The 12,017-nt window shown below is 36.7% G+C and overlaps 1 protein-coding gene across 2 annotated transcripts in view; it reads right to left on the reverse strand.

Moving 5' to 3' along the window:
* Positions 1–12,017, reverse strand: part of SMYD3 (SET and MYND domain containing 3) — a 385,772-nt gene that overhangs the window by 60,772 nt on the left and 312,983 nt on the right. For both annotated transcript variants that reach the window (XM_059841476.1, XM_059841477.1), the window contains one exon: positions 10,245–10,355. In XM_059841476.1, the coding sequence (XP_059697459.1) occupies positions 10,245–10,355 (111 nt within the window). The remainder of the gene's footprint in view (positions 1–10,244; positions 10,356–12,017) is intronic.

Below are 12,017 nucleotides of genomic sequence, written 5' to 3' on the forward strand. Positions count from 1 at the left end.
CTTGCTGATGCAAGAGCATGATTTGGTGTTACATAATCTACACCGGATTTCCAGTTTTCCAAAACAGTCCACAGTACCAGTAATCTGTGTTCTGATACGTACTCTCCTCTGAGTACTTCACTCATTGCTTGAAAACAGACAAGCTGTCCTAAAATATTTCTCCCAGTCGGATGGATGAATGCTGCCCTTCCAAAAAGCTACCTCAACACTTTCTTTGTAACATTTCCTTTGCAGGTCAGGGTTTGTGGCAAGAGAGAAGCAGCTTACTTCATATGGACCCTCACCTTCATTAACCAAATACAGAGTAGTAGCTACAGAACCTCACAGTATCTTTCTCCACTATACAAAATGTCTAGAGATTGAAACTACTGTATTATTAGATAGTAGCTGGAATCACATCTAAAGCACTCAAAGCTCAGAAGGATTTCTTTTGTGCATGGGAATGTTGCAAGCTTTACGTAAAACTGTAAACTTGAATACTTTGAGAGTAAAAATTTTGTTGTCTAGATATTGTCAAAGGAAATGCAGAAGCTTTATTTTATATCCAGCACTAAGACAAAGATTCATACCATAATCAATATGATGCAGCAACAAGTTTTCCTTAATGGGGGTGTTCAGATAAATCTTGGGCACAATTGTGATACACTGTTTTACTACAGTCCCCAGTTCAAACTGCTGATGGTATAATCAACATCTTCCATACAATACACTGAGCAATCCCATGGAAAACAGCAGGACATCCTGCAGTGGGTCAAAAAAATTACACAATCCTCTGCTGTAACTCTCGTGGCTGGAGTACAGACAACCTTCTAAAGCCTGCTGGCTTCTACATACACAAAAGTTTCTCTTCATGTCTCAGAATAGAGCTCACAAATACAAAATTTATAACTACAGCTTAGTTACTGCATTGTTGTGACATGAATTAAATTATGGCAAGAAGCTGATATGGCACATTGCTTATCACAGCAATTTTTCAAGCCAAAGCATTTAGACTGCAGTTTTACAGTCTCAAAAGTTATAGGCTTCCTTGTTATTTAAATGAGCTCATTCTTGCTTTAATACACCTCAGAGAATATTAGTTAAGGACTGGAAATGATTTAGGCACTGAGGATGATTCTGTCTTTCTCAACCTATGGTGCTTCCGACAAATTCAGCCAGAACCTCAATTTTGAATTATTGCACTGTCAAAAAGAAATTAGAATGAAGTCATGATACCTGATGACCTTGCCACACACTTCTAAATCAGTAAATCAATATTTGAAAAATAAAATTTGGCTTGCAAAGTGTGTTTAAGAGTTTAGAGGCAGCTGGCAGGAAAGCCATCTCTCTTAATTTAAATAAGCCGAGAGTGAAAGATACACTTTCACAACGTGGCATGGGAAATAGCAATGTGAGTCTTTGTGGTAAGTTCCATACTGAGATATACTAAAGAATAACCCATCTTTTGTAATTTTACTCATATAATGGGCATTTCAGCATCTAATTTATGCAGGGGGATATGAAATAATGCTTCACATTACCTAACAGAGGTCACAAAACAAATAGCAGGTACATGTTCCATGCATGTACCTTTGCACACACCTATGCATACAATACTGCTTTTCCCATTCAGACCTGTGTTTGTCCAGTGCAGGTACATGCCCACTTCACCCCAAAAAGCAATCACAGTGAAATGCTCCACAGAACCTTCTGTTCTTCCAAGAGAGGGAATGGTTTAGTTCACAGATTTAATGATGGGTAGATTACCAGATAAAAATCAGGACCACTGGATTAAACTTTTCCCAGCCTTTTTAAAGCCATAACTGACCCATATAAGGTAAAACCATGGTCACACTTATGGGCTCAATGTGCACAAACCTGCTTTACACAACCAGCCATTATTCCTCTCCTCTGATTGGAATTTTCAGCAAACTAGGACAACAGGCACTGCAATGAAACTAATCTTTACCAAGCATTTACACCTCCTGTATTTGCAGTATTTATTTCTAGTGATTTCTGGGCATTGTATGGACAGGAAGTGATTTCAGAAAAAAATACACTGCAAGAAAGCCAAAAAAAATTGTCCTGATAAACCTTTCCTAAGAAAAATGAAACAAAAGACAAATTGCTGAGCATCATTAAGTATATAGTATACAATGAGGATGGCATTAAGAACCAGAAATTTGGAGTATGCAGAAAGCATATTCAGAATCTGAAGAGAAAGACACATAATGCACTGATATGAAGGAGAATCATAAGAACATTGTAAATAACATTTATTCAGAATGGAAAATTTTCCCATGGAGTAGTATTGGGTGATGTCTTCAAGGCAATGTCTTCAACAGGGAATGAGTTAAAAAAACAAAAACTTTAGCTGAAATTACTTAAAGATGGCATATTGCAAAAAAAAAAAAATTCTGTGAGATAATAAAATTGTGTCCTATTTTAAGTAACTCTCAAATTTGCTGATAAACAGTAGACTACTTTTCCACCTTTTTTTCTCCATGTTGGTGGGATTTCAGATTGTTTGTTGACTTTAATGTTGCTATTATTTATAAAATCTGCAGTATCAGAATCACAGCTACATTGTTTTTCAGGGTTTTAGACTGCACAGAGTAAAAAGAATATTTAATCCAAAAGCTGAGAGTCTAAGAATAGACAAAACAATAAAATGGAAGGATCAAAATGTACAGCATGCCCACAAAGGCTGACTTTATGGTCAGCCCATATAATTTTGCTGTCCTAGTTTGAGTTTTCAAAGGTAAATGATAAATTGCTTTACTATCAGAAAGGATCTTGCTTACATCCAGAGAACCAATGAAAAAAGGTATTTCCAATCACTTCGATTTTTTCTTTAAAATTCATAGCTCATTAAAATACACACTTGGAAAGAAAAAAGATCCAAGCTCCTATTTTTACTTGATTTGGAACAGGAATCTAGAAGAAAGATACAGTGCACATCCTGGACTTGCCTGAATCTCACCCGCCACCTGGAGCACTAAGAGAGTTGTGGGGCTCCCTTACCCCATAGGGTCTGCTCCAACAGCTAGGAAAAAATGTCATGCTGGCTCTGATGTAGATATTATTTTGTCCAAAGTGGATGACATTCAACCAGAGAGATTTTTGTATCCAGAAAATCAAAAGTCATTCAGTCCAGAAATGTGCAGTTTAAAGTTGCAACATCCTTTTTGTTTTGTTTTTTTTTTTTTATGACTTATGGGATCTGAATTGAAACCTATCATATTTCAATCAAATTACCTTATTAATGGCATTTTGAAAGATCCAACACACTGCAAAATAGAAAAAAAGCGACTGATCAAGAAAAAGCATCCAGAATTAAGATTATTCCCTAAGGTACTACTGTTATTAGAAACCACCTTGACAGGCTGAAACACACAAGATTTTATAGGAGCTCCAGCAAAAGAGAATTCAGAGATTCAAGTTCAGAAAATGCAATGACTGGTTTGCATACATATTTAGGGGAAAAAAGTCTCTCCAAAATCATTGCAGGAAAAAGTGTTTGGAAAGTGATTTTTCTGACCTAGCCTTATATTTAAATTACTGCTGTTTCTCTTCGAATATTCTATGTTTATTTTAGATTGCTAATCCACAGTGAGACTTTTCTTATTTCTGCTTGTCATTCAGCAGAGACCAAATAGTGATTGCTGTAGGAAAGACAACATCTGAAAAAAAAAATCCTACCATTAATAGCTAGCTGTAACATTCCCAAGGAAGCTGGACATCCAGAAAGGACAGATCCAGAAGGAGCCAGACACTTAAATGTAGCTGCAACAGTCTAAAAAAGCCATGAGAATGCCCTCTCTTCCTTTGGTAAAATAACTGTTTCTCCTTATAACATCTGGCAGAAGATTTAAGTTTCCTGTTAGATGGTTGGATCTGAAAGGAATGAGATTCTGCTCCACTGGGATGAGCAGAAAGCCAGACTCCCAGGAGGCTGCCAGACTCCCAACTTCTATGTTTGCTTTAAATATGAACTCAGTGGACCAAACCAATACAGGTTGCCCTATTAAGGATCTCCTGACAAGGCAAAGAGTTTACATACATCTTTCAACTCATGTCTGTTTATAAGAACAGCCAGATCTTTTCCATGACCTTGACAACCCAAGTGAGCTCCAGCTGGATGCTGCCAAATGGTGACCGGGGCACACTGAGGCAGTCCCAAAGCAACTGGGATAGGCAAGCTGTCATGGAAAAATGATCACAGTGCATTTGCCACTGTCTTTGGAACTGCACTTTAGAGGGAAAAAAAATACAATGCTGAAAGATGGAAGGAGCCTCAGAAGTCATGTAAGAAATGCTAAGAAGCTGAAGGCATGATGCCTTTGTTAATGAACAAGAGATCCCAGAAATGAGAAGCGGCTGCCTTGTTTTTTACTGTTATTTTTGGCACTAGAAAAAGAAAAGCCCTCTGTCCTTGGCTGTTTGGAAATCCATCCCAAGAGGGTAAGATCCTCTGAAAGAAAGAGAAGAGTGTTAGTCTGACTGCTGGATTTCAGGAATGAATCCAGGGTTTACATCATTACCGAATGTCTTGCCAGAGGGAAGAAATAGCCAGCCACCTATGGAGAGAAACAGCATTGTGTCCCAGCAGGCTCCAGTTACTGCCACTCACTTTTGTAGGCACTGGTTATATTGACATTGGGCTGGAAGAGTAGGTGGGTGAAACATGACTGATCTCTGGCTTGATGTCATCCTGTAGTTTGCTTCAAAGGCAGTTCTAGTGGCAAAACAGTAAAATAGACAAGGAATGAAAAATTTCTACAATTAAGTATTGCAAATTCTGTATTTTGATAGGAAATTAATTAAACCAGGATTCTATTGGAACAAAATCCTGATAATATTTAACACACTGTTTGGTACTTCGCAAGTTTTTTAGAATCATGACTAGAGAATCAGATGCTCCTAGTTTTGTCTTTGCTTTGATCAAAGGGTTTAATGTTCAGTTAGCTGTATAAAGAGACCTGTTTCCAACAATCCTTGCTTCCCAGGCTTCATCTTCAGAGTTAATTTGGAGGTCGATCTTTCATATTGTACTTGGGAAACTTAGTGAGAATGTAAATGTCTAAAAATAAATAAATATTAGGAAAACTGGGACACAAACTTACGGAACGTCACAATTCAGCAATTTTAAAGGCACTTCTTAACATATAATTTTGTGTTTCCTGTGTCCTAAATATATGATCCCTGAGGGAGGGTGACATTTTTGTACTAACACCAGTAAAGTGATCTTGCATGAAGCTTACACATCCTAACTAAAAACAACAGTCAATAATAATACTCTTCATCTAACAATGCCTCTGTAATTTAAGCACATATTCTTCAAAGGTATTGCTGAGAACAAACATTAGGATCAAAGGTGAAAATGTTGTTTAATGTATCTTTGGTCATATTCAGGAAATCTGGGGACAAATCAACCACAGACATATGCTGCAGCAAATGATTTGATCAATTTACTTACATTTGATGAAGTTCTAAACTACAGTTGTGTTTCTCCCTCTGCTAGAAAAACAACATCAAAACTTCAGGTTCAGGAACTTATTTGGGGGGTGTGGGTTTATAACAGAGGTGGTGGATTTATGCAATAACAGGTAAAGAATTGCAGGTGGTGGTTTTATGTAGAGGTTGATAGCTTGGTTGCTGTTCAGGTGACCTGATTTTGAGAGCCCTTGAGTTGGAAACTGGACTCGTGATGCTTCCTACCAAAAATTCAGGCTGCAATATAAGTAGGTACTTTTTGCAAAGCAAAAGAAATTATTAAAGGAATAACATGCTTACTGGCATTATGCTGTTATTAACTTTGGCAACTCTCAGACACTGGCCAAATATAAAAATGATTCAGAGTCAAGTCCATTGCTTTTGACCTTGTAATAAATAAAAGCTTTCCAAAAACCAAGCTAGACTAAAATATTAAATCCCAGCTCCAAAAGAGAAACCTGACTCAAAACAAAACCATTCTATAAGCACAAATGTCCCTGAAATCCTTGGCTGAAGATGAACAACATGAACAATTCTCTGGCTCATGATGTGGAAAAAACTGTTCTTCATTTAAAATGTTTGTCATCAATGTAAATCCATCTTTAATTATAATTAATGGAAGGGGCTTTTATGTGCTGGAATATGTTGCCTAGAGTTCAGCCTGGCACACATTCCTGAATTACAGTGGAGATTGATCTTACAATGGAGCACAGAATAATGCGTAAAGCTGTCAAAGATACAATGAACTGAAGACAATACAGTAGCTATAACTTAAAGTATTGACAGAGAGGAAGTATTCTGTGGCTGACTTTTAGGAAGACATGGTTTTTTCCCCTCTTTTAGTTCCTGATTTGTTTTCTCTAACTTTGGACAAAAGTCTTGTTTAGATTTGTAGTTAGTGCCATTTAATTTCTCTGAACCACCAAAATGTTCACCTCAATCTTATCTTAACCAGCTTACAGTGGTGTATTTGTACTTGCCAGGCTGCTTGACCAGCTGCTAAAAGACACTGGCCAGCATTATAGTATATCCTTAGAATTAAAATGCTGCTCACATTGAGGCTCAGGCACAAAAATTATTTAAGATTCCCAGCTCAGCTATTGCCACCGTTTGCTTCTATGTTTTCTCGTCCCTGATAGCAGCTATGCACCTAGATTATTCTGTGACTGTGCTCACAGCTGGAGAGGAAGATAAAGAACTACTACTGTATAGCAAAGATTCACTTTGGAGTCCTTTCACCAGCAGTGGCCAGTGAGGAACATTCCCTCTCATTTTGCATGCAGTGCCATTGTGACTGCTCAGCCATGGAACCCTTCCCTTGGTCTGGTGAGTGCCAGTGTGTATCAGTTGATGCTAAACTTCAGTAACTTTGGCTTCAGCAAGGGTCCCTGTGCTTGGGCTGCAGCCCCTTTCAGGATATTGAAAATGCAGCCTTTGCCTATCTCTAATATCTGAGATATTGGAGTCTCAGATCCTGACAATTGTGCAAGGGAGCTGTGTACATCTAGGCAGTGTTGGAACTGCACGCTGGTTATCCATGTCAGCTAGCGCAGAAACGTCACCGTGTCAGTCTTGATTTTGTGTTTATATATATTTCACGGAGCAGCATAATTTTTCTCATCAAATTTTATCTGTCTAAAGAGTGGGCAATTTACTTCAAGGCATTCCTTTAACCTCTTTTATCCATTCCAATTTTCATGGATTTCTACTGAAGACAGTATGAATGAGCTTCTTGTCTTTGCTCTTCGTATGAGGGAGGCACAAAGCACACAAATAAACCCCAAACTATTCTGCTTCAAGGAATTATTCTCATTTTAAAAAATCCATCACATAAAGCTAAGATACCTTAGAAAATACAGCACCTTTCTTCATTATCCTTTGGGCACCAGAATACTCAGCAGAAGTATAAATTACGTATAAATTATCTTCTCGCTGCATTTTTAGAGACTGAACAAACCACAGCTTCACAGAACATTCACAAAAATGATCCCCAACACAGTCTGATCTGTTTTCTAGTCAAAAACCTGTTGAGCTCCAATTGAAATGGTGGCTTCCTACCAATTATGAAAAATAAGGGTTGGATCTTAGAAAACACAAAAGTTGGTCTTGAATAAAACAAATTTCCCAAGGTCACTTGCAGTCTAGTAGCTGACTTGAGAACAGAAACATGATACCATTTCCTTTTTTCACTCAGGCATTTAACACTAAATGAACAAGCTTTTAAAAAATACAGCAGGAAACATAAATTTCATTGATAATTAGCTTGCCAAGTGTTTTTATAAATATGAATAAATAAGGATGCATGTAACTTAGAACAAATAAACATAAGGTTTATGGGCTCTTCATATAAACTTGTAACATATATTTCCCAGGGGATTTGCAGGATCACTTTTAAAATATCACAAAAGATGTAGAATAAAAGCTACAGTGCAAATCACTTGACTTAAAACTTTACTATAAATTGATGTGTGCATCTTGAGAGCTTTCACTAGTCCCTAGTATGTGTTCAGCAGCTCACAAGCACACTCAGCAAGACTGCAGTAACACAAGCTCTAGAAGTGTTTGTGTAAGTGTCTATAAATGTGATTTCAAAAAGGGTTCTAGCTTTTTGGATGAGATTACTGCAACTGAAAAAAATCCCCAATACATAAGAACTTGAATGGATAAAGCATTTCTGGAATTTGCATTTTTACCTATAAGAAAGATACATGAGATTAATTGCTGTTGACTAAACTATCTTTTTTTCTGCAAAACAATGTTGCAATATGGGAATTTACTTTTAGCTGACTACACTGGTTCACAATATTGACTCTGCCACTCTTGATGATCCACAGTTACAGCTGTGCCTGTTCTATTAACAAAGATTTTGCATTTTAAAAATTTTCTAAGATGACTTGGAAATTTGTCTCAGGTATATTTCAACAGGGATGTTTTGAATGATTTTATCAATTTTAAGCATCTAAATCTAAACCCAGAATTTCCAAAAATATTATCTCCTGCTGTACCTGCAGCGTTACATGACTCTCAGCTTACTGGCAGTGACTAAGATAAATGGGAAAAAAACCCCAAACAAATTATCATGTAGAGATTTTACAAATTCAGTCCTCACAGAGAAATGGAACACTGTACTATGAGGACTGCTGCAGATAACATTTAACACTCTAAACTGAAACTGAGGATAAAGATGTGCTCTTCATAGACATTAACAGACCGAGCTGCCATGATGCTTCTAGACCTTCACAGACCTCTTAACGTGGTAGCAACCAGACAACCACAGAATTTCAGAATGTGGTCACAAAGAGCTTTCCAAACATTTCACAGTGTCATTCCCAGGGAAATTTTGTGAAAGGGCAAAACAAAGATCTATATTCTATGAACACAAATGAAAATAATATTTCAAAAAGAAAAAGATCAATATTTCAAAAAGAAAAAGATCATCAAAAGTTGAATTAATTTTAACCTATGTATGAGAGTATTGCTTTCATTAATATATGCACTTATAATTTCACTACAGTATTTTTTGATGTTATATGTTGATTCTTACAATGACATATACACCAGCCTGGAGATATTATTTCCTAAAACGTTCTATATGCTGAATGGTCTTTACACCACTTGCCTACCCTTTGACAAACTGTTAAGTGATCCTTGAAGACTCTTTAGCCTGCTTATTTTTCTTAATCATCATTGCATCTGTGAGGATGCCATTTACCTAAAACTAATGAAAAATTTCATGGCACTTGAGTGATCATCTTTAAAAGAAAGATAAAAAGAGGTCTTCACTGCCTCTGAGTAGAATTGCAGCAGCTTTTATCAGGCACAGAATGCCAACACGGACAGGAAGTAATTTAGCATTATGTCATAAGCCCGAAATTTTCTGTGTTCTCTTTTTTGAACTGCCTACTGATGAATCAAAGCATATGTTGTACTTTAAACTTTGGGAGTTTCTTTTTCTGGTTTTTTTTTTTTTTTGTACAGCTATTATTTCATGAACCATATTATGCTCCTTGGAATTCCATTTTCATCAATACCTTGCTTACTATTTCTAATCTTACAGGAACACATTTAGCTATGACAGGGGACTCACTCCAAACAGGCATTTGTGAAAATAAGAACAACTGTACATATAACAAAAGAGGCTAAGTGCATAAAAACTGCTATAAAGCCAGCCTCATTTTGCCTATTCCATTTAATCTCTCATCAGCCTCTGAGACAAATTTTGTGTGCCAAGGTTGTATAAATATGAAGCAAACCAGAAAATAATCAAATGAGGCTAGGCTGAACCCTAGTAAGAGATCATATTGAACAAAAGTTTATCTACTACAGCCACTGACCTGCTACTCCAAGAACTTGTGATGTAAGAGAGCATAAAAACTACAAAGCCACCCAAGGATGCTCACCATTCTCTCTAACAACTGCTGAACAAGCTTGGTAGTTCTTGAAAATTACTGATGCAGGTGTTTGGCAAAATTAATTCAACATTACTTTGAGGATAAGCACAACCTTCCTGTAGTATCAGACAAGTGGCTTCAGTTGAATTTCCAAGATTACTCTTTTGAATAGAAAAATGCCAACACTTCCTGCTTTTCTTTCATTCAGAGTTGTCATTCACAGCAACAAAAACCCGCAATGAGGGCAGAGGCAATTTTCTCCCCTCTCCTGGCCATTCAATTAGTAGCAAAAGATAAGTATTATGATAAGGAAGGAAAGCTGCTGATAGGCCTTGAAAATGCTGTTTCACGGGCGAGGAATTTCTTCTCCCAACCTACCTTCTCTTGATTCTGGCAGAGTGGACAATCACATTCGAAGCAATACTGGCGCAGCAGCTGCTTCTGGCGTTCCCTGGTAGGCATCAGTGATTCAACATAGCTGATGGTGAGCTGCATGCAGTACATTAAGAAAAAAAGAGTTGGTATATTTTACAAAATATCCATTCTCTGTGTATATATTAGCAGAGGCAACAATTTTTTGGATACAGCATTTTTCCCAGTATAAAATAGAATTCTAACAGATTATTTTCTAGAAGAAATTGACTACTTTTATAGAAGGTGAGAAAAAGAGAAAGATAATTTCCATGGAAGAACACTTTTTCACATTTCAAGATCAATATTGTTTGAAATTATTAATTCCACCCAAAATTACCACTATTTCAACTTTTAATCCTTATTTTTAAGAAAAAGAAAGGAGAGCAAAGAAACTATGCATAAAGTATCTGAATCCCTTGTTATTAAATCTCATTTTCTGTCTAGCTCCAGAGCTTAAGTGTGTATTTACCACTGCTGTTATACAATATCCAACTATCTCCAAAATCTTTTTCTCAGGGAAGCCCGTACTTTCTTGCAAATATATGTTTGAGCCTGTGGATAATTCCTCTTCTGCCATACCCATTTCCAGTATGTCTGTGATGTTTCCCTTGTGACCAAGGAAGCACAAAAGCATTGCAGTCTAAGTTGTTGAAACTACTGACAAGAAGATTTATTAAAATGATAAAAGAAAATTTGTGCCTAAATTTGTGCCATTTTTCAACTTCTTACACTGTACAGAGTGAATTCCAATGAGCTACAGAGAAGTCTGTAGTTTGTTCACTTTGATGCCTGCCAGAACGAATTTTACAGGACTAACCATTTGTAGAGTTCTTGAAATGTTTAAAGTGCTTCAGAGGCACAAACTAATGATAAGGAAAAGCATCTAACAAAAAACCAGCTCAGTTCAGACCAGTATACAGTCATTTGTTATTCAGTGATTATACGCCCAACACACTTTGAAACACTCCAGAGGGGTCAGAGCTGAAAAAAATCAGGTCACATTATTTCATCCTTAGCCTAGACACTTCAACTAATTGGGAGAATTTTCACATGGTTTTCAGTTAAATCATGAGAGTCCATTCAAAGAAATTACAGGAAAACCTGACCAATTTTAGTAATGACCACGAAATCCATTGTCAGAACCTGCATTTTTGCAAATTAGTGGGCATTCTAATTGAATGAGCAATTAACAAGCAACTGAAACAATGCCTGCAATTTTTTTTTTTCATTTATTATTACAGTGAAATTTGATTACATATTGAAGGAGAACTGTGTTAAAAGAAGTCTACTGAGATGGCAAAGTCAAGCATTTAAAATAAATATGGCCTCATAATTGAAGATTAATAGTATAATTAATGAAAGAGACAAATTAAAATTCCACAATTAATCAAAAGCTAGCAAGTGTGAGAATGTTGTTAGGTTTAGAATTCCAAATAATGTTGTTCTGTCTCAGCTTGTGCATGTCTGAGCCAAGAGAGGATTAGTTTCACCACTACTGGCTTACAGCAGAACAGTCTGTACTAATATTTTACATGGGAGGCTTAGGCTTCCCTCTGATCTTTCTGCAGTGAATGGATGGAAATTGTGCTGCTTATTTATTTTCCATCCTTTTCTTCCAAGCTTTTTCTCTTCTGCCCCATTATCTCCAATGTCCCTCTTATTCTTTCTCTTCTCTTCTCTACCCCTCACCACGAATATTACTTTCCTGTCTTATTCTCAACACTTGATTATCTAAAC

This window comes from Haemorhous mexicanus, chromosome 3 (assembly GCF_027477595.1).
Source record: "Haemorhous mexicanus isolate bHaeMex1 chromosome 3, bHaeMex1.pri, whole genome shotgun sequence".
Classification (NCBI taxonomy): Eukaryota; Metazoa; Chordata; class Aves; order Passeriformes; family Fringillidae; genus Haemorhous; species Haemorhous mexicanus.